This window comes from Adiantum capillus-veneris, chromosome 15 (genome assembly GCF_014529385.1).
Source record: "Adiantum capillus-veneris isolate H3 chromosome 15, ASM1452938v2, whole genome shotgun sequence".
In the NCBI taxonomy this organism is placed as follows: domain Eukaryota; kingdom Viridiplantae; phylum Streptophyta; class Polypodiopsida; order Polypodiales; family Pteridaceae; genus Adiantum; species Adiantum capillus-veneris.
In genome coordinates this window covers 110,977,426-111,005,316 of record NC_140945.1, presented here as the reverse complement: position 1 = coordinate 111,005,316, position 27,891 = coordinate 110,977,426, and the positions used below count along the sequence as shown (strand labels likewise).

Genomic DNA, 27,891 nt, shown 5'->3' with positions numbered 1-27,891 from the left:
CTCTCTAGTTGGACGTTGACTTGTAGCACAGATGCACGTTGGAGGGGAAAAGAGATGGCAGTAAATTATGGCATGCAGACATGTTCACAATCATATAAGAAACATTTTTCTGCAAGCAACATGTGCATGGATGGGCAAAATATGAGCTCATGGGCGGACATGAGCCCAGATAAATTTCCAAGCAGAATCTGTCCACAAAGTGTTGCTGAGGTTCCACCTATGAGGACTTGGCTTTCACACTTTGAGCAGGGTCTCGCAGGGTTCCAAACATCCAATCCATCCATATCGTGTAGTGTCCATAGTTATGCCGATAGGTGGTATGGTGGATAGTATGGTAACCAGCACCCATGATTGGCCAAACCTTTCCATGAATGCAGTCATGTATATTAGCTGTCCACACGCTCTCCACAAACAGCGAAAGCTCATGAGTAAAAAAATGTGTAGGTACGAGGAATATGAAGATAACATGAGGAGAAGCTTGCAATATTCCATCCAGTGGGTTGAATGCCAAACCTGCATTCACGCATAATATAGTTAGCCCGCATTTAAATATCCCAGGCCTCTCTCTCTCTCTCTCTCTCTCTCTCTCTCTCTCCAACAAATGTCAGGTGCAACGTAAGAGTAAGGATTTGCTCGGATCTAGTACTCCGCACACAAACACAAGGGACACTTTACTTCACTTGAAAGAACTAAACTGAACTGAACTGAAAGAGAGAGAGAGAGAGAGAGAGAGAGAGAAAAGAGACAACACAGGGATGTCGGGTCCCAACCCTCAAGGGGCTCCCCTCTCTATGGCGGGAGAGGTCTATGCTATAGATTGCACAAATTTGGTACAATGGTCTAGATGTGGTGGTATTGGATGATGACTTTGTCGACGACGACGATGGAGACTGACAATGACAACGATGGTGTCGTCGTCAAGTCGCGACGAAGGTGTTGTCTTCAAGATAGGGATTTGCCATGACGAAGACGAAGGTGTCCTCGTCAAGATAGGGACTGTGACGACGAAGTCAACAACAACGGCGTCATGGATGAAAACTAAAAACGCTAGATGCTCTACTAGGGATCTGCTGCTGTGGCGGTACTGCGGCCTGAATCTACAACTGCTTCGCCGGATTAGGGCTGAAATGCAAAAACGCTGGCTGATCTGGCTGAAATCTGAAAACGCTGGCTGATTTGCTGAATTTTGAAAATGCTAGGCTGATCTGGTACTAGATGGGGAATCTGGCGAGGATCTGCAATCAGAGGATGCAGGTTATCGCGAGGCTAAGGCTAAAGCTAAAAACTGGCTGGTGGTAGTGGCTGAAAACACTGATCTTCTTCTTCTTGAGAAAATGCTAGGGCTCCTGCTGAGGTGCTGCTTGATTGTTGGGTGCCTGCCTCCTTGTGTCTTTGCTTCTTCTGCTTCTACTGAGTGTCCAATGGTTTTCTTTTAGAGTTCTTTAGCAAATTGACCTACTTACTTTTCCAACAAAGTCACTTATTAATAAATAAGTGAAAAATGTGTACTTTGGAAAAAAGGGTTCTATGCTTTGGAAAATGCTCATGCTGAAATGACTGTACTGTGCAAGAGAGGGTATGCAACTATGACCGGCCTGGGCATGCACGTCCTGCTTGAGGTTCACAAAGTGCAAGGCTCAATCCTAAGCTAGGCTATGACTAATGCTAGACTATGGCAAAAGCATGTCCACGTGGCACAAGTGAAGTGCGCACGTGACAACAAAGGACGCTGATTTCTATTTCTTGAAAAGTTCCTCTGAGCACCCAAATGATACTAAGTCTGAGGCAAGTACACCACTGATTACAAGGCCGGCTTTCAGTTTTTACAACTGCCATGTGGCTAGTTATTTCCAATTTTGCCTGTTTCCAGCTTATTGCTTTCGGGCCAAAACCTCTTCTAAAAAGAGTATAAAGTGCACTCACAAGCTAAGTGGAGAGAGGATGCGCAGGCTCTGAAAAATAGTGCCAAGAGCAAGCTCCTCTAATGCAAATCAAAAAGCGGAACCATCATAAGCCACCAACGGTGAAGAGGACAAGGAACATCTCCAATGGCAAGAGCTCGAACGTCGAACATTACCTACAAACTGGTAGTACAAACTTGTAGAACTTGATAGCAGTAGGCAATGGAAAGACGGAAGAGAGTTGTCGATGACGAAGATAAGGGAGAAGAGGCAACTGACATCACCAAGAAACTGCAAGAGGATGCCACAAGTTGCATAACAGAGAACTTCACTGGAGATAGCAAGGAGTTATTAGCCAAGGTAGAAACCAGCCAATCCACTTGCTGAAGGTGGCTCCTGAAGCCAAAGTTGTACAAGAAGAGAGTGAAGGGGGCTTGACGGACTTGCTTTGGAAACTTGATGTCGAAAGCTGATAGAGTAAGTCCAGAGCAAAGCAATAAGCCAACTAAAGTAAACCCAAATGAACCCAATGCGAAGAACACAAGGAAACAAAGAAGGCAAGAACACAAGGGAAGATAACAGTGAATAAGAAACCGAGAAATCAAACGAAAGAAAGATACTCTAAAAGCAAACTTTGCTCACATATAGGCTATCACAAAGTGATGAGTGGCGTGCCCAACTGGAAAGAAATGGCCGAGAGCACAAGAGAAACCGAACCCTGAAGATTTAGGCGAGAGGCCTAAAGGGGGGGTTAGGAACTAAAAACCAAACCCCTACCAACTTATAGAACTTATGAGCACCGGCCGAAGGGCCTAACCCAAAAATATAAGAAGCTTGACATCTGGGACTCAGTGCCGTAAGTTGCTGACTACTGACATGGCAAGGCTGCAAGGATTTTCATAATTATAGTATTGTAGTGCTGACGTGGTAGGGTGTATGGATTTCCGTGATTTGCGCTAGCAGCTTTTTGGCAGTTTTCGCATGAAGCTTTTGGATCAAGTGCTTTGGGGGCTTTGCTTTTGAGCAACCCTTGTACGTTTATAAGTGCACGGAGAACCACTCTTCCAAAGAGCATCTAGACGCAAGGTCTCAGAGAGAGTTGGACCCTTGAAAGTTGTAATTTGCAAAGAGCAATAATAAAGAAATACGAAAAGGGACGCCAGTCTTTGGGGCTAGTGTGTCTTGGCTCAGAACTCCGCCATGCCTTGTTGACTCTCCTCTCTCTCTATTCAAGTTTAGTTCAGTTAATTGCAATTTTTGCTTAGAGTGTTGTTATTGATTTCGTGCTTGGAGTGTCCAAGCCTATAACATAGACACCCACCTAAACGCACGCATCCATACACACTCACTCACCCCAAAGTCGGTCAATAAGAATATGAAGAAAACAAAGCAAGCAAAACCAACTCTACACACACACCCAACAAACACATACTCACACACACACACATATAGCAAAGCAAGAATTGCAAGCTGAAAGAAAACAAAACAAGCAAAACAAAACAAAAGGCAAACAATGCCATAGGACGAGAAACTCTCTCTCTCTCTCTCTCTCTCTCTCTCTCTCTCTCTCTCTCTCTCTCTCTCTCTCTCTCTCTCTCTCTCTCAAACCGGCCCGTGGGGCGGTAGGCTTTGGCTTTCACCCGAAATTCTTTACTTTAGACACACACAGAGTACTTTGCAAAGGTAACCTGTAACGAGGATTAACACCTAAGTACACACACGGCTCGGAAGCTAGAATGCTCCGAGCAGACGCCGACAACCTGTAGGCCCCAAAATTGGCACCCCTTTCGGTATTTCTTTATTCTTTAGCAGAAGGAATAAAACCTGTGATCTCCTACAAGCTGCCCCGCACAATCTAGGCTAAGAAACACTTGTTCTGGCCCGATTTCGGCACCATAACTATACTAGGACGCTTCACAGTCAGTATCCCCACGCAATAGGTGACTTTCCGGATGCATACGGACTTTGCAAAACCTGGCGAGAATCTGCAGCACGCTGAATTCTCTGTTTTCTGCCCAGAAAATGCGCCAGTTCACCTGTACAGCGGTCCCCTCGCGTCCCCGAACCTCTTGGGGGTATTAGGGTCCGTTTAGGGCCAAAACCCTAAACCTGCAAAAATACACAGCAGGCTGTAATTCCCTGTTTTGGGCTCCGTTTCACGTGCCGGTCGCATCTGTAGCAAGACCTCGAGCTCCCGCCCCTGTAGGGCTACTTGCCCTTTGAATTGGACGAGATTTCTGGCATGAAACCTCTCCGAATTCACCTGTGCTTGCGGGGGGATTAGCCGCTAGCTAATCCAATACCTGTGCAAGAGGCTCTTGCCTCGGCAATCGCGCATGAACCCACATAGTTGTACATTGGTCAAATGAAAAGCCCACTAGTGGGGCATAACATACTGCTCGTAGGGGGGAGAGACAGCAGTGCGTAGCGTGCAAGGCATCACTCCTAGCACCGCACTGTACATAAGGGGGAAAGGAAGCACTCCATAGCTCTTAACCTGTGGGTGGCAGATGCAAAATGAGGCTCCTCTCAGCTTATTCAGCGCCAACTTTTCCTTTGTGTGGCAAGTGCACAAAAATGTGCCACTTGGCGCATTTACAAGCATTTTCCCGTTTCGGGTTCGCCGCTTAAAAATCTCCCAACTGGTCGCCCAGTTGACTTCGGGCAGAGTTGTAAAATGTTCCCCTAGTCATACTGGAGGTAATGACGCGAACACATTTCACGGCCCAAAATAGCAGTTCCCTAAATTTTAGGAGATGATTCCGTTGGGCTCCCTGGTCATCTGACCATCTATCCTCATTGGGACCGCATCCAAAAGTGCAATGTGGCCCAACTGTCGGATACTTTCTGTTGGTAGTCACACCTTGACTTTAGGCCTTTATTGAGTTCACTTCCTAGTATCCACCAACTTGCTAAGTGCGACGGGGGAACCTATATGATCTTGCTCTGAGCCTAGACATCCTCTTACCATACAAATTCCAGTGCCGACCAATACCCATCTACGGGTGAAACTACCGTTCACATTGGCCATGCAATGTCCGACCGTTTGCTACTTCAAGAAGAGGGTCTCAAAAATAAAACAAAACCCCTTGGAAAGAAACCAACAACTAAAGTTAGCAGTTGCCACGTCCTCGTGACATAGTTAACAATTGCCACGTCCCCGTGACTCTCTCTCTCTCTCTCTCTCTCTCTCTCTCTCTCTCTCTCTCTCTCTCTCTCTCAAAAGCATACTATTACTTTCCCCCTCTTGGAGGGCCCAAAATGGTGCCTACACAAAGGGGAAGACGTCCGCAAGCAATTACAAGGCCAATGGCCAAAGCATAAAAATTGAAAAGACGTCGGAGCAAACAAACCTTTCTACTGTAGGAGGAAAGAGGAAGAGGAAGAGTATATCCATCAAAGGCTCACAAAATACGCACCTCCAAGCTACTGAAAAGTGGAAAACCATCAGGAAAGGTATGGAGCATAACTAAGAAGCCCAAGACAGCACGAAAGATGCACTGAGAACGTGATGGCTGCACAGGATGTCAAGTGCACATCAAACCCTATGTGCATGTGGACAAGCTAGCTCCTACTTCTAGGATTTAAGATAGCCTAATAAGTGTTTTGGCACCTTTGTGAGCATGTACGCAGGACGTGCATGTCCAGGCACTTCTTACTCCAGGCACTTTTTATAATAAGTTATTGACTTATTATCAAGTGACATTTTAGTCAGTATTATCAAAGTCGTGGGACATCCACTAGTATGCTGCTCGACTCAAATGTTCTGCAATATAAAGGTGATCCAAGAGGTCACCATTCCAACAAGTACAGTGCCCAACACCAGTACCATCCACCATTACCCTTAGCGTTTCCATCATCAGCAACTTTCGGCGTTTTCAGCCATCAGCAATCGCCAACATTAGCAGTACTTTCAGCCCAACATTTTCACCATCATCATCGGCAGCACCCCTTACATGCAAATCCCCATCGCCAACATCAATATCAAATCTCAGCCCTAGCATTTTTACCCCATAACGTCATTTCCCTTGAGAGAGATCAGAGTATAAGGTTAAGCATAAGAAGGAGGGCATCACCCTCCATCCGCCTATGCAGAGCACTCAAGTATCAAGGCATCGCCTCAACGAGGAACTTCGCCACAGGGACATGCCCTGCAGTTCCATTTCTCGAGTGCAGATCACGCCGTACACAAAAGGGTATCCGCTTCCAACAAGCCTCCCCAACAAGGAGGACAACGGTCATCTCGTTAGGGTCCAACGACGGGTCGATTTCGTTGAAGGTGGAGTTAAATTGGTTTAGCCATCGCCTCCTAGTGACACAAATTGATGACGTGGTATGACCACCTGTCACAAACTGTTGACGTGTCAAAGCCCTGAAGAAGGGAGCCAACTTGCAGATGTCGGCCGAGGGGCCTAAACTCTAAAAAGAACAAGTAATTGAAGAAGGAAGTCCTACCAACATATGGGGATCCAGTCCCATGGGGCCCCAGTGACATCAAGAAACTAAAATAAAGCAGGAGCTACACGCAAAAATTGCTGACGTGGCAGATTTCCAAAAATTACGCTGGTATGATGTCATGGCAGGCTATACGGATTTCCGCGTTTTGTGCTAGCTGATGACGTGGCAACCGTACAGATTTCCGTAAATTACGCTAGCAGCTTTTTGGCTTTGCTTTTGGACCAGAAGCTTTTGAGTTTGAAGGCTTTTTACTGTAAACTGCTTCTGGGGCCTAGGGCCTTAAAATATGAGGTTAGGGCTCATTCTCTGGCATGCTTCCTGGAGAAGGTGTAGAGTCTCGAGTACCGGCTTGTACTGTGTTGATGCAATATAAAGAAATACCGAAAGGGGTGCCAAGGTTTGAGGCCAATACTCTCTGGGGTGGAATTCCGCCGCTCTGTGTCACGTGTCGTCTCTCTTTCAATTCAGTTGTTATTGAAGTGCTAAAAGTCTATTCAGTCTATTCTTTTCTATTGGCACGTGGTGCCCGTCTTGTGACACCATCCGCAGGCAGTACGACTGTTGACGTGGCACATTGTACAGACAGGCTGACGTGACACAGCGTATAGATTTTCGCTTTCTACGGTGACATGCTGACATGACTTGGCGTACGGATTTCCGAACTTTACGATGGCTGCTTTTTGGCAGATTTGAGAGCCAATTGCTTTTAGGACTCAATTGTTTTTTAGTTTTACTGCTTTTGGGGGCTCTGCTTTTGGCATCCCTTTGTAAGAATAAAAGAAGCCCAAGGACCTCACTTCTCATAGCATCTCGACACAAAGTCTGAGAGCTGAGGACCCACGGGAGTTGTATTGGGCGCCAATCTTTGAGGCCAATCTCTCTTGGTACAGAACTAAGCTCGGCCGTGTCAACTCAATTAAATTGTGAAGTGTTTTAAGTGAATCTCTTTTGTGTCGTGATAGAGTCTAGACTTGAGGTGCCCAAGTTTGTTACAATGGTATCAGAGCAAAGCCAATTTCTCTTCTACGGGGAAATCCGATCCTTCTCGGGGCACATATGGATTCTAAAAAGAAACAGCCGACTCCATCTACCACCTCTGAAGCGAGAGGCAATACGAAAAATTCAAGCTGATTAGCGGAGAATGGGTGCGGGCCACCTCGGCCCTCGCAGTATGAACTCATGGAGATGCAACGTCAACAGCAGGTTGATGAGTGCACAAAGCAGATGCTTCGGTTTGCCAAGGATCCCCAATATGCCAAATTTTTGACCCGGCACCAGATGGATGAACAGCATACTCATTGGCAGAAAGCTCATCAGATTCTTATGCTTTGGTTGTGTCTAGCTTACATGGTGTACTTGTCTTTTGATGAAGCACAAAATTCAAAAAATTGGATGGCTACCATGCAATCAAAATATGATGCTCTACTAGAAATTGACACATGGACTTTATGTGATTTGCGTCCTGGAAAAAGGCCATCGGTACGAAGTGGGTTTACAAGTTGTAATGCAAGCCGGATGGTGAGATTGATCGCTATAAGGCTCGACTTGTTGCAAAAGGTTATGTACAACAAAACGGCATAGATTATAATGAGAATTTTACTCCCACTTGTCGTATGACTATTGTGCGTTTTCTATGTGCATTGGCAGCTCATTTTGGTTGGGATGTACTTAATCAGACATTGTTACTGCTTCCTTGAATGGTTGATATATGTGAGGAAGTTTATGTTACGCAACCTCGCAATTTGTCAAGAAAGAACAAGACAATAAAGTGTGCAGATGTAAAGAAGCTTTGTATGGGTTGAAGCAATCTCCTTGTGCTTGGTATGAGAAGTTGACATTCACTTTGTCAAACGAGACTTTCGCAACAGTCCAACAAAAAGCACATTGTATGTAAAGCGTGAGGGTGATGTGGTTCTCTATGTGGATGATTTGTTGATCACTAGACCAAATAAGACTGATTTTAATGCCACTTTCAAGATGAAAGATTTGGGGTTGTTGCATCATTACTTGGGTATACAGTTTAAGTAGTGTGATGGTGGTTTTGCCTTGTCTCTAAAAAGTTTTATAGAGACATGGCTATGTAAGTTTGGACTTGAGGATTTCAAACCTATTGCCACTCCCATGGAAACAGGTTTGAAGTTGAGTCTTCATGATGCTGGTGATCCTGCCGATGTCACTCTTTACCAAATTGCTATTGGCTGCCTCATTTATGTATGCAACACGAGACCGGATATTCGCTTTGCACTCTCACAAGTCAGCAGATTCATGCATAGCCCAGGGTCTAAGCATTGGCAAGCTGTGAAGAGGATTTTTCGCTACTTGAGTGACACTTTACATCTTGGCTTATTTTATCCCAAGGGGGGATCATTGCCGCCAAATTTACATGCTTTTTCGGACTCAGATTGGGTTGGTTGTTTTGGCACACGAGTGTCCAAAAGTGGTTTTTGTTTCATGCTTGGTAGCTCATGCATATCATGGTTGACCAAGAAGCAACCTACTGTGGCCACTTCCAGTTGTGAGGCTGAGTACAAGGCAGTCTTCACAGCTACGATTCAGTGTGTATGGCTCAGACGCCTTATGGTTGATTTTTATGTTGAGCACGTTTCATTCATGGATGAGCACGAATGTATGCGGATTTTTCATGAAAAGCTGAAAATTATGCATTCACGGAAGTCACGTTCCATGTCTCTTCCTTGGCATGACACAGTTGTAGAAAGAGCACATGAGAGTATGAGCACCAAGCATGGGCATTTCCGTTGTGAATTGCCACATTTGATTGCTTTAGATCATAAGAGAAAGATTCGATCTCATTGTTTGCGTGTGTGTGGTGAACGGTTTGGCACTCCGTCTCTTTGTTCATCTACATTGCATGCACAGTCTTTGAGGAAGACAAGATTTTTTCCATTCACTTTACATGGAATGGGTATGTTCATGTTTTTGTGTTGGAAGTAGTTTCAAGAATTTTCAGCCATGGAGATTCTTGAAGAGAAAAGAAGCATGACTCTAGACGAAGTTGAAGCATCGAAGGAGCCACAGGAGACTTTGTGTCGCTTTCGACGCGGCCCAAAGAAGCAAGCGTTGCAGACCTTTATGAAGTTCAAGTACTGCACGACCCACACATCAGAGTGGGCCAGCGAAGAGTCCCTTCCAGGATTCCGGATGCTATTGGCGATCTCCCTCAACGCCATACACTTCGGTACGAGTACCTCACTTTGGAAAGGAGGGGATGTCACGTGACACATCCAACTCTGTGTCCGTGGACAAGCTACAGCAAGACAAGGATTCAATCCGTCCAGTCAATCTAGATTTAGAAGTGATCTGGCACTTTTGTGAGTCTGTTCGCAGACCGTGCATGCCCAGTCACTTAAGTGTAGATGCATATCCTATGGTTGCACACAGCATGATCATAAGCATTCCCATTAGAATCCTTCAGGGGAATTTTCCAGTGCATTTAGCCTATTTTTGACATTTTTCACTTATTATTTTTAAGTGACTTTTGTTGGAAAGTAGGTAGGGCAACTTGAGCAAGTTTGTATATAAGCAAACCTAAACTAGCACTAAATGGCAGAAGAGGCAGCAAGAGCTCCACCGCTCAATCGGCAACTTCTCAAGCAAGAACCCCTTGGAGGCGATTTCCCTCAAGCAGACTCCCTAGCGTTTTTCATCAAGCACCCTCGCACGGCAAACTCAGCCCTAGCATTTCTCCTCCTAGCATCATCGCCATACAGTCCTAGCCTCTGGCGTTTTTCCTCGCCCTGCAGCCTGGCGTTTTTCCCAAGCCTAGCATTTCTAGATCTGCAGCATTTAGCCATGGCGATTTTCAGCAAATGAAGACCTGCAGTTTCAGCCCTAAAAGACCATCAGTTTCAGTCCTAAAGAACATCAGTTTCCAGCCCTAAAGACCTGCTCTTTTCAGCCCTCATAGCAGCAGATTTTCAGCAGCAATGATCAGCAAAATCAGCGTTTTCCATAGCGTTTTCAGCCGCAGCAGAAATCAGCCATTAGCGTTTTTGGACAGCAGTAGAAGGACAGCAGATTTCAGCCATAGCGTCGGTCTCGCCATCCCCGTTGTCGACACCGACATAGCCTAGACTTGCATCAATCACATGCATTCCCATTGTACCAGTTTGTGCAATCAATAGTAGACCACTCTCGCCGACAAGAGTGGGGCCTTCGGAGGAGGGTTTTACAACGTCTCTGGTGTCGTATTCTCTTCTCTCTCTATCTCTCACTCTCATACACTTTCACGCACAGTGTCCATTCACTTTGTTTGTGTCCATTGTACTCTCTCATTAAGAACGGAAGGCTCTCCCTTCCATAAGAACACAAGGAACCTTGAGCACAGTTCGGAGCACTCATCTTCAACAACGTTCAAACATTCATTCCGCTGCACCTAATAGGTAGGTACTTTTCCCATTGAGTCTTCTGATCCGAGATATAAGACTTCAATAAATCTAAAACCACTGAAATGGCAATCTCAGATTGCCTGTTAGTCTGTGGGTGGAATGATGACGAGAACTGCAACCGCGTGCCAATGTTCCCCCAAATTGCCTTCCAAAACAAACTCGTAAATCTGGGGTCCATGTCGAAGACAATCGTTTCAGGCATGCCATGTAATCTGAAGATCTGGGCCACAAACAGTCTCGCTAAGTGATCCGGCTTGACTGTTTTCTTCATTGGAATGAAATGAGCCTGCTTGCTAAATCTGTCAATAATAGTCCAGATACCATCGCGACCACTCTGTGTTCTCGGGAGATCAAAAATGAAATCCATTGCAATACTTTCCCAGGGGCGGGTGGGTATGGGTAAAGGCTATAACAATCCCTGTGCTTTATGCCTATCAAACTTGACCTTCTAGCATACCAAGCAACTGCGCACAAACTCTTCCACATCCTTCTTGAGTCTCGGCCAAAAGAAGTATCTCTCTACCCCTTTCATGGTGGTAGCAATGCGGCGGTGACCCGTAAAAGGTGGACAGTGGCATTCATTCATAACCTTTTCCCTCAACGGCTGTGTAACGCACAACATGATTTTTCTCATCAAGTAGCCATCCCGAATGGAATATCCCGCTACTGTCTCCCCATCTCGTATCCGTGTGAAAACGTCTGCAAAATCTATATATGTGGAATACTAGTCGATTATATCCTCGAAGTTCCTGTGATGTATCGCAAAAATAGCCAGAACCACCGGCTTCCGAGACAAAGCATTTGCCACCACATTCTTCTGTCCCTGAACATGGATAATCTGGAAGTGAAATTGTGACAAGATGTTCACCCACCGCATCTGCTTTTTCGATAGTTGCTTCTGTAACAAGAAGTAGCGCAAACTCTGATGGTATATAAAGACAGTAAAATCCGCTCCGAGCAGGTAGTGCCGCCACTGAGCAAGAGCGTGGATAACCGCCAAAAGCTCTTTCTCATAGATCCGTGTTGTCATTTCCGGCCTTGAGAACAATCGGCTCTCGTAAGCAATGACATGGCCCTCTTGCATTAAGACCGCACCCAGACGACGACCATAAGCATCGCAATACACTTCGAATAACTTCTACAAGTCCGGCAAAGTCAAAACTGATTCCATAATCAATTTCTCTTTCAATGTCTGAAAGGCAATCACCTCTGTGGGTCCCACGAGAAAGAGACTCCTTTCTGTGTCAAGATATGCAAAGGGGAAGCAACCTCTGGAAACTTTTGTATGAACCACCTATAATACGAACACAATCCCAAGAAGCTTCTAACTTCATGGACATTCCTCAAATCGGGCCAATCACGCATAGTCTCTATCTTGGCCGGATCCATTTGCACTCCCGTTGCTGAGGCATGTGTTCCAAAAAGTGTATCTCTGATAGGAAAAATTTACTTTTCTTTGCATTCATCACTAACTTGTGATCTCGTAATGCTTGAAAGACCTGAAGCAGATAATCTATGTGTTCTGCATCATTCTTGGAGAAAACAATGATATCGCCAAAGAAAGTGCCAACAAATAGCCTGTACTCTCGAAAAATCATGTCCATCATCCGGTTAAATGTCACAGGAGCATTGGTTAAGCCAAAAGGCATCACCAAAAACTCAAATAACCCAAAAGTCGTCCGAAAAGTTGTCTTGTAGACGTCGATTCTGATCTGATGATATCCACTCTTCAAATCAATACTGCTAAAGCACGAGGATCCATGTAATCTGTCGAGTATATCATCCATCCTAGGAATCGGAAATCTGTTCTTGATGGTGATTTTGTTGAGAGCTCTATAATCGATGCACATTCTCCAAGATCCGTCTTTCTTCAAAACCAACAACACTGGAGGGCAATACGGTGGAGTACTAGGTTGGACAAGACCCTTTTCCAAGAGGTCTTTCACTTGGTTCATAATCTCTTCATTCTATGCTCGGCTCACACGGTAAGGTGGCCGGTTTGGTGGTGTGCTTCCAGGTATCATGTCACAAAAATACGGAAGCGTAAATTGACGTTTAATTGCACTTCAAATACTCAAGAGAATTAGAGAGAGAGAGAGAGAGAAAGCTTGACACTTCATTGGGGACCAGAAGATCGGCTGGTCCCCCCCCCATAAAGAGAATATCTTTATTACTACGGGAGAATCTTTACAAGCATAGGAACGGGGCGAAAGCCCGTCCTCTATTCTTTCTTGGCATTTTTCTGCTTCTGACTGAGAGAGTAGAAGAACTGCTCTCTGACTACTGAGAGGATCTATCCTCTTCTACGAGATTTTGGGAAGCTCTCGTAGGGGAGAGTCTACCTTCCACAAAACTCATCGGAAGCTCTCACGAATGAGGGTCTATCTTCCGCTAATTGTGCCACTTTGGACGTAATCATTCTTGCAATTAACCAACCACAAAAACATGCAAAACACACACACACGCTTGCTGTAATTTTCTGCACATAACCAGAAATTGTTACCTGAGCGTGTTCCAATGCCAAATTGGAGGTCCTTTTCGCGATGGAAAATACTCCAAACTTGGTGTATGTGTAGAGTAGGTAGTGGGGAATGAGATTTTATTAAGACTTTGTTGAAATTCACCCTAATACAAGTGATTAGGGGCTGAAAACAGGGAATTTGCAGCAGCTAGACAAGGGAGAAAGAGAGTTTTCTACTACTTTACGCGATGAAACTTCTCCCAAAGCTGCAAGCAACCGAGAGAGGCCTTGTTCTAGGTGATGGGTGCTCGGAGGCTCCACATACACCACAAGGTGTTGCTCTCAAGCTTCAATGGAGAGCTTCACTGCATAGAGGATGGTCAACTTGGGGGGGGGTAGTGCACTGCCAACCTGGCAAGAGGGGGAGGGGCTGCTCTCTTATAGCCTGCCAGAAGAGGGGGCCCTAGCATGAAGAGAGGGAGTGAGAGAGAGAGAGAGAGAGAGAGAGAGATTGCATGGGAAAGTGTGCCAAGTGGCACACTTACTTTAAAATTTAAAAACCATTCAACTTTTGACTTAAAAATCATAATGAAATGTGCAATTAAGTGCACAACTGCACACATAGATGCAACAAATGAAATCGTTAGCTGCTCCGTAGCGCATTGCCGTGCCAACAATGCTCTGGCATTACCTGTTCGCACTTGTCCGGCCATTTGGTCCAGCGCAAATCATTTAAGAATACTTTTAAGTAACTTATCCTAAGGCCGTAAAATAATCAGGCCTTAGGGTTAATAGTCTAAGGACCTCATCTCATTCCTGTGCTTGCACTAGCGCGCGTAATTTTTTGAGCCTGAAATCTGAGGCTACTATCTACCCCTTCATTGAAGACCCGATTTCCCAATCGCTAGGGCTTCACGGTATTTTCTGCTAGGGTCTCCTTGAGATGCACTGGCCCAAACTTGGGCGCACCTGAGGCCCCAGAACTGCTAAATCTATTCTGATGTGCACACAACTAATTAGATAATTCTTTTCTCGTAAATAAATTAATTATTTACAAAGTCTGACTTAGTTACATATCAGATCAATGGTATGATCTTCAGGACAAGCAGGTGGTAACTCGCTTGGTAGGCCCTTTGAGAAGCAATCGGCGTGAGAGTGGAGAAAATCTTGGCGTTCTTTATCAAGTTTAGACATATTTGTCCTTTCCTCATCACTCAATTCTTTCATAAAGATCGAGTAAACAAACAGACTAGATTTCATTAATTTAGAAATGGCCAAAGCCGATACAATAGGGACAGACTCGCCCTTCAATTTAATGTCAAGTACAATGGTTATGCCCTTCTCTGTAGTCAATGTCGCTTCCCTCGCCCGATAATCGACCACGGCGTTGTTCTTGTGGTACAAGGGAATTCCCAAGAGAACATCACAACCTTCCAAAGGCATTATGTAAAAGTCCTCATGCCCCAAATACCCCTGACAATGCAACCGAAGTTTGCCAATGACAAGTGTAATGGCTATGTCCTTGCCGGGTGCCGCCAGAACAATCTCCGCAAGTGGTCCCATCCGATCGGGAGTGATCTCGAGCCGGGCCGCCAATTCCGGTGAAATGAAGTTGGCCTTGGCTCCTCCATCAAAGAAGATCAGGGCCTCTTGGTCTTTCACTTTGCCCCAAGCTCGGCAAAGTTCTATAGTCTTGTCCATGGCGTTGGGATCGATACCCACACAATCTGGAACCATTCCTATTTCATTTTGCCTTTTCTTCCACGTCCCTCAACTGTTCTCGAACTCTCAGGCCTTTCGTCGTCCTTGTCATTCTATTCTTTATGTGCCTTTTTAGGGCACTTCACGGAGATATGTCCAAATTCCCCGCATCCAAATCACTTCCCCTCCCTGATGAAGCGAGCTCTCTCCTGAGGAGTAAGCTTGGGTCGTGCATCCTTCTTTTCTGGGTTGCTCTTTCTCTTTCTACATTCATTCGTTGAAGTCTGTTCGGCTCGTTGTGTCATGACCTCATCGGTGGGGTAGATCAGACTGCTAGAGTGAATGGCAAAACCCCGTTTTGCATGACTCATCAACTCCTGAATAGAAGCTGACTTATGTTCCAAGCAATGATCTCGGATCTCTGTGGGTAGACCCAAGGTAAATATGTTCTCTAAACGAAATCTTCTTGAATGAAGAGGCGGGTAGAAAAGAGCTCCAGAATCTCTCGCAATAAGCATCCACTGTATCTCGCTTGGTCATCCGAACATTGTTCCAAGCAGCTCATATATCGTGTTCATACTCTTGAGTTAGCCAAGAAGAAATAAAAAGCTTCTTAAATTTCAGCCATTTAACTGGTGCAATGTTGTTTAAAAGAAGCGTGGACCACCAAGTTCGAGCATTCCCCTTAAAATAAGAGGCAGCTCTCCGAATCTTGGAGTGCTCTGAGTAGCGTCCTCCAGCAAAAGCGATGTCAAACTGCTGTATAAAAGACAAAGCCTTCGAAGCATCTTTATATCTCGAAAACATGTCAAATTTAATTGACTGTCCACCTTCCTTAAACTCTCGGATTTAGACTGGGCGAGCTTTAGACTTCTTTGCCTTTTTCTTGCCCTTTCCGAAGCGTTGTTTCTTGCTTCTCTTTTTGCCTTTTCTGTCTTCTTCGCTCAAGTCAGAAGAGCTAGAAGAGCTGTCAGAAGAAGAAGAAGCAGAAGAAGAAGAAGAAGAACTGGGTACTCCTTCAAATTGAGCACGTTTCTTCTGTTTCTTTGCCTTATCAAATGTCGACTGACGACCCAAATATCCCGGGAAGTCAGAGCCTTTCTTCTGCTTTTTGCCGTGCTTTTTAGCTTTGTTTTGCGTGTCAAAAAGCTGAGCAATACGTGCATCAACCGCCTCTTCTAATTCCTTCTTTGAATATTTCTTGTGAGCAAAAGGTTTCTTGAGAGGGGGTTTTGGGGGTGGTGTTGTGGTTTTCTGCCAACTGCTCGTGCACTTCTTTAAAAGAAGTCTCGCTCATATATTTTGCAAATTTTGGGTCCTTCGCAAAATTGAGCATCATCTTTGCTGCATCGCCGATCAATTGACAACTCTCCATCTCTCGTCGCTCCGCCTGAGGAGGCCGAGGCGGGCCATACTCTCTGCCGGAATCTTCGTTGTGATCCCTTCCCGCATCTCCGGATATAGAGGGAGTCGAGTGATCCTTGCATGAAGCCATAGGTGCCGCGGAAAAAAAAAATTTTGGGATCGAATTTCCCGTAGAAGAGAAATCGGTTGTGCTCTGATACCACTGTAACAGACTTGGACACTCCAAGTCAAGAATCTACCACTACAGCACCAAATATCCACTTCAAAACAGTTCACAATTCACAATAGATTTGCACTGGCCCGACGGAGTTTCGTGCCTAGAGATATTGGCTCCAAAAACTGGCGCCCCCTCTTGGTATTTCTTTTTGTATTAATCAAAGTTCAAAGTACAAGAGTGGTTGGGTCTCACTCTAAGACTCTTCGTCCAGATGCTCTAGAGAGTGGGAGCCCAATCCACGTATTTATCTGTTTACAAGGGATGCCAAAAGCAGAGCCCCAAAAACTTAAAATAAAGCAAAGGTTCTTTTCTCACACAAGCTCTCTCTTGAGCTTCCAAAATAAAGCAATTCTCAAATTTTAATAAAATAAAGTAGTCCGAGCGTAGCAATAAGCTGCCGTAAGAGAAATCTCACGCAAAAGCAATTGTACGGCAATTCCGCAATATGCGCCGCAAATTCCAGGATTCTACCGTACGGTGCCACGTCATCATGTCTGCGCATTTTCCGAGATCTCCTTGCTGCCTTTAGGGCTAGGATTAGGTTTTCTGCAATTTTAGGGTTTATGGCAGCAAAATTAGGGTTTGCAAGTTTTAGGGTAAGGGTTTCCAGAATTAGGGTTTGCAGGTTTTTAGGGTTTTTGCAGACGAGCATTCATGTCATCCAAACTCTAGCAATCGGGCAGCCACGTCATCACTTTGTGACACTCGATCAGTCAAATGCCTGATGCCAATGTTGAAAGTCAATCATTGGATGAGATCTCTGAGAGTGTGAAGCTTCTGCTAAGCAAGGCTCAGGAATCTTATTCACGACAGGCTAATAAGCATCGTTAGGATGTTTCGATCAAAAAAGGGGATTGGGTGTATTTAAGAATCATGAAGCAACGTCTTAAGCAAGTTGGAAAGAAGTGTCCCAACTTGTCTTTTCGGATGTATGGTCCATTTCCAGTCATTAAAAAGATAAATGAGGTTTCAATGAAATTGCAATTGCCTAACTCATGGTCAATGCACAACGTTTTCCATGTTTCGTGGTTGAAAGTGTTTCAAGAAACACCTCCATAGGACATCTCGGAAGAAGAAGAAGAACCAGATATCATCGATGAAGCTGAAGTCATGGAGCCGGAGCAAGTGTTGTTGCATCGGTTTCGACATGGTTCGAAGAAGCAAGTGAGACAATACTTTTTTGAAGTTCAAGGATCGAGGGACCCACGAAGCGGTGTGGGTCGACGAAGAGTTCTTCAAAGATTACCCAGAGTTGCTGGTAGACTACAAGGAAGCCATGCAGCTCGGTACCAGTACCTCACTTTAAAAAGGAGGGGATGTCACGTAACACATCCAACCCTATGTGTCCGTGGACAAGCTACAGCATGACAAGGGTTGAGTCAGTCCAGTCACTCTAGCTTAGGAAGTGTTCTGGCACTTTTGTGAGTCTGTTCGCAGACCGTGCATGCCCAGGCACTTAGAGTAGATGCATATCCTCTGGTTGCACACAGCATGATCATAAGCATTACCATCAGAATCCAACAGAATCCATCGGGGACATTTTCCAATGCATTAAACCTATTTTCCCTATTTTTGACAATTTTTACTTATTATTTTAAGTGACTTTTATTGGAAACTAAGTAGGGCAAATTAGGTAAGATAATATATAAGGAAACCAAGGCTAGCACCATTTTGCAGAAGAGCAAGGAGAACATTGGTGTCACGTGACACATCCAACCCTATGTGTCTGTGGACAAGCTACAGCATGATCAAGGTTCAGTCAGTCCGATCAGTCTAGATTTAGAAGTGATCTAGCACTTTTGTGAGTCTATTCGTAGACCGTGCATGCCCAATCACTTAGTGTAGATGCATATCCTCTAGTTGCACACAACATGATCATCAGTGTTCCCATCAGAATCCATTAGAATCAGTTAGGGGATTTTTCCATTGATTTTAGCCTATTTTTCCTATTTTTCCTATTTTTGACATTTTTCACTTATTAATTTCAGTGACATCCCAACAAAAGTAGGTAGGGCTATTTTGCTAAGTTTGTATATAAGCAAACTAGAGCTAGCACTATTTGGCAGAAGAGGCAGCAGGAGCACCTTGCTCAACAGGCAACTTCTCAGCAGAACCTTGGTGGATTCTCTCCAAGCAAGATCCCAAAGCTTTGGTGTTTTCTCCAAGCAGTAGATTCATATCCCTAGCGTTTTCAACAGCCCTCATCACCGGCAAGCCAAGCCCTTGGCGTTTTTGCATTAGATCGTCGCCGGAAAGACCATCACATGCCTGGCGTTTTTGGTCAACCTCAGCTTGCTAGTGTTTTTGGTTCTCAGCACACCTAGCGTTTTTGGATTTCAGCCCCGGCTTTGCAGGGTTTCCATTACCATCAGACGGCTGTAATTTCAGCAGCGTTTTCAGCAACAGAAGACTTGCAGATTCAGCCCACAAGAAGTAGCGGATTCAGCCGGTAAAGACATCAGTTTTCAGCATTTAGGACCTCAGTTTTCAGCCCTAAACCTGCAGATTTTCAACGTCAAAGACCCACAGAAAACAGCCCCCAAATCAGCGTTTTTGGCTCAATCGCAGATTTCAACCATAGCGTTTTTGGATAGCGGTAGAAAGATTGCAGATTTCAGCCCTTAGGTCGACTTCGTCATCACCGTCGTCATCGTCGACATAGCCTAGACTTGCATCAATCTCATGCATCACCATTGGGCCAGATTGTGCAATCATAAGTAGACCACTCTCGCTGACAAGAGTGGGGCCTTCGGAGGAGGGTTTTACGTCTCTGGTGTCGTATCTCTCTTCTCTCTCTATCTCTCAGTCTCATACACTTGCACGCACAGTGTCCATTCACTTTGTTTGTGATCATAGCATTTTCTCATTAAGAACGGAAGGCTCTACCTTCCATAAGAAGAAAAGGAACCTTGAGCACAGTTCAGAGCACTCATCTTGAGCAACGCGCAAACAATCATTCTGCTACACATAACATTGGTATCAGAGCTTTGGCAGTGTTCTGTATCACTCAAGGAAAGAACCACAAGAATCACAAGAATTTTTTTTGCTTGTTGCGATCGCACGAACCCAAGTTCACTTGGGCATGTCGATTCCTAATCGTGTTTTTGAAGAGTGACAAGAATCGAGGAAAGAAGGGCTTGTCCAGCCTCCCCTTGTGTCTCTTTTCACTCATTGAGAGCGGACCGTGCACTTAGCGGCCGGCCACTCGACGTGAGGTGGGAAAAAGCAACCTTGGTGTGAGCGCAAGGCCGCCAAGGGGTGCGCCCGCAAAAAGGAGTAGAACTCGGGTGAAGAGAAGATCCTTCTCAAACGCGGTTTGCAAGCGAAAGAAAACCTCAAGAACCTCAAGAACCAAGACCCGCAAGAAACCAAGTTCCTCGTGAACTTAAGAACCAAGACTCCCAAGAACCCAAGTTCCTCGTGAACTTAAGAACCCACAAGAACCCACGATTGCAGAATGGTCATCACTCGAAGCGGAATGGATACTTCGCTTGGAGGTGATGAGCATGAGAGAGGCGAAGAAGAATTTTCCCCACTAGGAGGTTTTTCCGGCCCTCCTCCTTCTCCATCTCCGTCAAGGATTGCACTAACTCCTATGGAGCAGTTGGAGCAGTTGTTTAAGGAAAGAAAGTTAGAACGCCAAGAAAGAAAAGCAGAAAGAGAAGCAGAAAGAAAGGCCAACGAAGAACAAAGGGCAGCCATAGATCGTGAATACAAAGAAGGAATGGCAGCCATAGAGCGTGAGCACGAGCAAGCACGCTTGGAAGACAAAGAAAGTGAAGCCAAATTTGATCGCGAGAACAAAGTAACACAAGCAGAATTTGATCGCCAAAACAAAGCCACCAAAGAAAAGAGCGACCAACACATGAAAGAGTTTTTGCGACTCTTTTCTCAAGTTCAGGCACAGATGCAAGAGATTCGGGAAAAGGGGACTCTCTCAGTCTCTTCTTCTCCAAAGCATGACACACAGGATTTGCATGATTGTGAGAAGCATGATAAATTGAATGATAATGATAAGCATGATGATTTGGATGATAATGATGAGCATGATGATTTGGATGATAAGGACAAGCATGATGATTTGCATGATCAAGATGTGATTTCTCCCAAGCATGATGAGTTGCATGAAAATGATGTGATTGTTCACAAGGATGATGTGTTAGTGGATACTTTTTCTAGTGAACCTAACCTCGTTGTAGATTCGATCAATCACGAAGAACCGATCTTAGCTTTCGAGTCAAGGTCCAAAGAACCCCCACACTACGATTCGATCATTCAGGAAGAAGCAATGTTGGCTCTTGAGCCTAGGTCCAAAGAACCCCCACAGGAAGTATTATGTGTTCGCATGATTGATACGCACGCATTGTCCGAATGTTTCATTTGTGATCGTTTCCTGTATTTTAGTCGGCGTCTTTATGTGATCCCTTTTCCTAGGCATGACATATTGTACGTTGAGCACGTTTCACTCATGAATGAGCACGAATGTATACGGATGTTTCATGAAAAGCTGAAAAGTATGCATTCAAGGAAGTCACATTGCCCATCTCTTCCTTAGCATGACACAGTTGTAGAACGAGCACGTGAAAGTATGAGCACCAAGCATGGGTATTTCCATTGTGAATTGCCACAGTCGATTGCTTTAGATCAGAAAAGAAAGATTCGATCTCATTGTTTGCATGTTTTTGATGAACGATTTGGCACTCCGTCTCTTTGTTCATCTACATTGCATGCACAGTCTTTGAGGAACACAAGATTTTTTCCATTCACTTTACATGGAATGGGTATGTTCATGGTTTTGTGTTGGAAATGGTTTTAGGAATTTTCAGCCATGGAGATTCTTGAAGAAAGAAGCAGGACTCTAGACGAAGTTAAAGCATTGAAGGAGCCACAGAAGACTTTTGTCGCTTTCGGCGCGGCCCAAAGAAGCAAGCGTTGCAGACCTTTATGAAGTTCAAGTACCGCACGACCCACACATCAGAGTGGGCCGGCGAAGAGTCTCTTCCAGGATTCCGGATGCTGTTGGCGATCTCCCTCGACGCCATACAGTTCGGTACCAGTACCTCACTTTGAAAAGGAGGGGATGTCACGTGACAGATCCAACCCTATGTGTCCATGGACAAGCTACAGCATGATCAGGGTTCAGTCAATCCAGTCAGTCTAGATTTAGAAGTGATCTAGCACTTTTGTGAGTCTAGTCGTAGACCGTGCATGCCCAGTCACTTAGTGTAGATGCATATCCTCTGGTTGCACACAACATGATCATCAATGTTCCCATCAGAATCCATTAGAATCAGTTAGGGGATTTTTCCATTGATTTTAGCCTATTTTTCCTATTTTCGATATTTTTCACTTATTAATTTAAGTGACTTCCCAACAAAAGTAGGTAGGGCAATTTTGCAAAGTTTGTATATAAGCAAACTAGAGCTAGCACTATTTGGCAAAAGAGGCAGCAGGAGCACCTTGCTCAACAGGCAACTTCTCAGCAGAACCTTGGTGGATTCCCTCCAAGCAAGATCCCAAGCCTTGGCATTTTCTCTAAGCAGCAGATTCATATCCCTAGCGTTTTCAGCAGCCCTCATCACCGGCAAGCCAAGCCCTTGGCGTTTTTGCATCAGATCATCGCCGGAAAGACCATCACATGCCTGGCGTTTTTGGTCAACCTCAGCTTGCTAGCGTTTTTGGTTCTCAGTACACCTAGCGTTTTTGGATTTCAGCCCCAGCTTTGCAGGATTTCCATTACCATCAGAAGGCTGCAATTTCAGCAACGTTTTCAGCAATAGAAGACTTGCAGATTCAGCCCACAAGAAGTAGCAGATTCGGCCGGTAAAGACATCAGTTTTCAGCATTTAGGAACCTCAGTTTTCAGCCCTAAACCTTTTTATTTTCAGCGTCAAAGACCCACAGAAAACAGCCCCCAAATCAGCGTTTTTGGCTCAATCGCAGATTTCAGCCATAGCGTTTTTGGACAGCGGTAGAAAGATTGCAGATTTCAGCCCTTAGGTCGACTTCGTCGTCATCGTCGACATAGCCTAGACTTGCATCAGTCTCGTGCATCACCATTGTACCAGATTGTGCAATCATTAGACCACTCTCGTCGACGAGTGGGGCCTTCAAAGGAGGGTTTCACGTCGTCTCTAGTGTCGTATCTCTCTTCTCTCTCTATCTCTCAGTGTTTGTGATCATAGCATTTTCTCATTAAGAACGGAAGGCTCTACCTTCCATAAGAAGAAAAGGAACCTTGAGCACAGTTCGGAGCACTCATCTTGAGCAAAGCGCAAACAATCATTCCGCTGCACATAACAATAGGCACAAGTGCAACAAGTTCCCCCCCTCTCTCTCAAGCAAGACCTCCCCACCAAAGCTGGCGTTTCTCTCCAACAGCATCAGCGTTTTCAGCCCCTTGCACTGGCATTTTTCAGCAGCCTATTCATCGATTTGAAGGCAACAGAATTCAGCAACAAAAGGCCTCTTCAGATAGCCTTTGATCCCTTGCTGTCTAGCATTTTTCAGCGAGCCCTTTCAGCGTTTTACAACAGCCATCCAGTGTTTTCAGCAAGGGAGTTTACTGCAAGCAAGTGCACAGTATAGAAGTGTTTTCAAGCAGCCTCAACAGCGCTTACAAACAGCCAACCCAGCGTTTTGTTTCAGCCATAGTTAGCATTTTTATAACAGGGATTTTCAGTAGCATTTAGAGGATCACCAGATAGCGTTTTTGAAGCCACAGAAGTCGGTCAGATCAGCGTTTTCTTTCAACATCATTTGCAGCAGAATATAGAGTCAAGTCGTCGCCGTCGACCTCATCCTAGGTGCACATTGCATCATAGTCTTCAAGTGCATCAGAGTCTTGTACCGGTTGTGCAATCAATAGTAGACCACTCTCGCCATCGAGAGTGGGGCCTTCGGAGGAGGGTTTTACGTCCCGGTGTCGTATTCTCTTCTCTCTCTATCTCTCAGTCTCATGCACCTTCACGCATAGTGTCCATTCACTTTGTTTGGGATCACTTGCACTCTCTCATAAAGAACGGAAGGCTTCCCCTTCCTTAAGAAAAAGGAACCTTGAGCACAGTTCGGAGCACTCGTCTTGAGCAAAGTTCATCATTCATTCTGCTCCACCTTACAGAAATACCAAAAGGGGCGCCACAGTTTGGGGCCGGTGCTTTCTTGGGGTGAAACTCCACCACTCCGTGTCTTGTGCGCAATGTGCAATCTCTTTCAGTTCAGTTAATAAAGTTTGTTCAGTCTGTTCTTTTCCGTCCTCGTTACAGCATTTCCATTGCAAATTTCAGCCCAGATCAACCAGTGTTTTTCTGTTTTCAGTTTTCAGTTTTAAGCCATCCTCACCATCTACAATCGGCACCCTTGATATCGGCATTAGCAGATCAGCCCTAGCCTAGTCACAGTCGCAAATCGGAGTCAGATACACTAGCGCTTTCTATTTTCAGCCCTCAGCCTCACAGATCCAAGCACCTACATCAAGATCCTATCAAAATCTCAGCATCTAGGACCATTGTATAAGCATTTGTGCAATCTAAAGCAAATACCTCTCTAGCAATAGAGAGAGGGGGTTTGGCCCTTGAAACTCCATCCGGTGTTGTTGTTCCTCTCTCTCTCTCTCTCTCTCTCTCTCTCTCTCTCAACCTTCAATCACAATATCATTCTGTCTTCTCTCTCTAGTCTAATGCACATCTCTCTCATGAAGTAAAAGGAATTCTCTCATGAAATAAAAGAAACCTTGAGTATGCACTAAGCACTCATCTAGAGTTATCACCATAAATCACTGTACATTACAGGGGCCCTTGGAGCACGGGCTTGGGACCCCATCCGGTGTTAGTCTTCTCTCTCTATCACTGATGATATCTCTCTTCTCTCTCTAGTCTGCTCAAGGAACCTTGAGTACGCACTAAGCACTTATCTTGAGTTATCACCATAAATCACTTCCTCTACACATTAAATTTTAATTTGTACGAGTAGAAAAGTACATGGTTTGCAAGAACTTTTTAAACAAGGTACGGACAAATTTATTGGATGCTCAAAGATCCTTGCTCAAGCCTCAAAGCATTAGTCCCAAGGCACAAGTTAAAAACCAATCGTTGAGAACATTCTATATACAAAAGCAACAGGAGCAAGTCATTCAAGTAATGGGCTACTTAACTTGACAAGTTCAGAGAGGGATCTTCTCCGGTTCTATTTGACGAGAGCTAGTGCAGTTTCTAAAAGTTTGAACCGGAAAGGGATGGCTTGGCAGATAGTCCTCGGTGGAAACAATCCTTTCTTCGATGCCTTAGATTAGAGCTCAACCCAGGTATTCAATCGTTGTGTCTAGGGTATTCATTCGTTGTGTCTAGTGCAGTGTCTGCTGCATAAGGAACGCCACTACACTCTCTTTATCACATCAACGAGATTGTGATTGGAAATCTTACGGTTACATCGTTTTCTTACAATCACGAGACTAAGGCCGCCAACATTCTACCTAAGGACTTCCATGAGAAGAATGATTGCAGCATTCTATCGTGAGAGAGTTCACCGGCGCAGTGATTCTACGTCATCATAGGCATCCATATAGAGGTCAGTCCGCCTTGATGTGATGACTAGAGAAATAGATCCAATGCAGGTCTAACATGGCATTTGAAGTCTAGCCCGAGCCAAGATGAGAGTGGGAATGTGAAATGTCATTTGAAATCCTTTGTGGATTAAGATGTGAATGTTCACTACGAATTATGCAATTTTGTTGAATCTTGATTGTTTATCCAAAATCCTGCGGGAATTATAGGATATGTCCTAGAGGGTACCGCATGAGAATACTATCTTGCGTGGATGGTCATTGGCATGTTTGCATGGAGTCAGTGTCTCCTGAATATTGGTTTTATGTTTTTGCAGTGTAATCAACGGCAATTACTCTTCTTTTACCTTGGGGGGTATGTAACAAAAGGCGCGTCACAACCGTACTTGATACCCATCGAGCCCGATCTAAACGCTGCCTGCAAATCGTGTCACAATTCATAAGCCACACGTTGCAATGTACAAACTGATGACGTGGCACAGCGTACAGACAAGTCTAATGTGGCACTTTTTGTGCTAGAGGTTACTTTTGAACCCTAAATTGAGAAAGCAAATGACTTGTGCTTTTGAGCACCATTATTGGCAACATATCATTTTATGTGTTTTTAGCACGATTGTAAAAATAACAAGAGATTTTTAGTTGCTTTTGGGGCTTTTGGGCCAAGAAAAGAGAGGCCAGGGTACCATTAGCACTTAGATTGCAACTCTGAGTATACCAAATCTTGTGAGTGTGATCAATCAAAAGAGTTGAACGTGACAGTTCATCAAGAAAAGAAAAAGACACTACCAGGGGCGCACCTAGTTGAGGGACCAATACTTCTAAGAGTGTCAGTATCTCTCTTGTCTATAGTGTATTTTAGTTCAGTTCAATTTTGTTGCATTGTTTTTACTGCCTTGTCAGATGACTCGCCGGTTTCACACAAGACATAACTTGATTCAACTAGTCATCACATCCGGGTCTGACGTTTTACGTCAAACTCATCTGAATGTTTTTGGTCCACTACTTCAAGAAAGATAGAATGCTGCAGACACTCATCCTATAACAAACCCTTGAGTTTGATAGGAGTTGTCCTCATAAACATCCAACCATTGGAACAGATTTTACACATACATAGACACCCAGAGCACATCAATCCAATTTGCCAAGAACGTGCCCAAAAGTGTTGGTTTATGGCTATGGAGTGGTAAATCCAATCCATGTTGTCTGTATGCTCGGATAAAGCATGCATATAATACAAGCCCGAACTTTATGCCTAAGCTAACTTAAGTCGCACAGGTGGCTAAAATTGCAAAACTCAACCACAAAATTGTCATTATCAATCAACCAAAACGAACCTGAAAGAATGATAAACACGGATTATAGAAATTCTTCACACCAAAATACCTTGAACAAGCTTCTTTATTGACATACCTGCAAATGGGGACAATGTGTTCTCCTTGTTATAAATGTGGTGAGTTGCATGTAGCCACTTGTAAAGTGGTTTCACATCATGTAAACCACGATGCATCCAATAGATTCCACATTCAACAAGTGCAAGGTACAGAAACGTCAACATTATGTAACCGGGAATTCCAACTTCACTTATGCTGAGATAGCATCTTGTCCAGCCCCTCTCAATCATGTACTCTGAGAGGGTAGGTAAGGACACATAAATGGGCATGCCTTTCATGCTGACCCAGATCTGTAACAAAATTGGCTCTTTGGAAGGTACACCACCTACAATATACAAATATATGTTCAATTAAAAATTAATCTACTCGGATGTCCCATGAATCAACCAGACTACAAATTTCATAAGAATCAAGGGGTGCTGCTTGCAACTTAACCATCAATACCAACACATGGGCATCAACAACAACAATAATGATGGACATACCTTTAGAAAAGTAGACATGTCTCTTCCAATAGTAAATGTAGAAACACCACAGGCCACCAGTGATGAAGTAAATCAAGATGCCAGCAGTATAGTTGCGAAGCCAGGTCTGCGCTGTATGAGGAATCTTTGACCTCAAATGTGGAGGGATAAGAGGACCAAGCACTAGATCATTGTACCAGGATGTCTCCTCCACGAAGCCCTGTAAGTAGGGGCGTACTGTGGGCAAAGGAGAGGTGTAATCTTCAGTAACGTTTGACTTGGACCCCGCCACAAGAGGGTCGTTGAAGGCCAATGCAGAGGAAGCTGCGAGAAAGAATAGACAAGGCAGAAAGAGCAGGTTCGCCATAGCCTGCATCAGAGAATAATCGCCCGCAGTAAAAACAGAGAAATCCAACTCGGCTCTGAGGGTGCCCGCATGCGCGTGCGCGCGCGCGGGTAGGAGACAGCGCGATATCCAACACAGTACACACGAACCGTGATACCTTTGCAACAGGGTGTAGGTACATATGCCACCCTTTTGAGGTTGAGGATAGCTGCTTTAAGAGGCCAGCTGCATACCAACTATATCCTACCACCATCTCACATGAGATTATCAGATGAATCAAAAGCATTACATCGGCTAACAGGGAGCCACCCTCAGGAAAAGAAAAGAATAACAGAGATAATAGCAAGCCGATAGGGCGGGGCCCAAAGTCCCCATCACCAATAGGAGCCCCGAGGTGCCACCGTAGCGGAGCCGCTGCCACCAGCAAATCGCACGCCCATCGGGACCGCCATGTCGAGCTGACATAAGTAGAACTCCGCAGAACGCATCCAAATGAAGCAAACCTTTGAAGCCAAATCAAAACCAAAAGCCCATTGATCCACCTTCACAGGCTCTTGAGGGGAGCCAAACCATTCAGTGAAAAAACCTTCCATGCCACACATGACCATCCGAAAAAAACCA

General features: G+C 44.7%; 1 protein-coding gene across 1 annotated transcript; it reads right to left on the bottom strand.

Annotated features, from left to right (window-relative positions):
• Positions 1–38: 38 nt before the first annotated feature.
• Positions 39–27,523, bottom strand: LOC147441271 (delta(7)-sterol-C5(6)-desaturase-like). The gene is made up of 4 exons (XM_086482953.1): positions 27,428–27,523; positions 26,946–27,294; positions 26,480–26,785; positions 39–513 (listed from the first exon to the last, which is right to left on the bottom strand). Exons 1-4 carry the CDS (start codon positions 27,521–27,523, stop codon positions 218–220), a joined length of 1,047 nt encoding a protein of 348 aa, XP_086339079.1. The 3' UTR covers positions 39–217.
• Positions 27,524–27,891: the final 368 nt, after the last annotated feature.

Excerpts from the sequence above, each read along its gene's own strand:
- LOC147441271 (XM_086482953.1), bottom strand. The coding sequence starts at position 27,523 with ATGGTGGTAGGATATAGTTGGTATGCAGCTGGCCTCTTAAAGCAGCTA. Across the intron at positions 26,786-26,945 it reads ACATGTCTACTTTTCTAAAG|GTGGTGTACCTTCCAAAGAG; the intron begins GTATGTCCATCA and ends TGTATATTGTAG. Across the intron at positions 514-26,479 it reads CACATTGTCCCCATTTGCAG|GTTTGGCATTCAACCCACTG; the intron begins GTATGTCAATAA and ends GCGTGAATGCAG.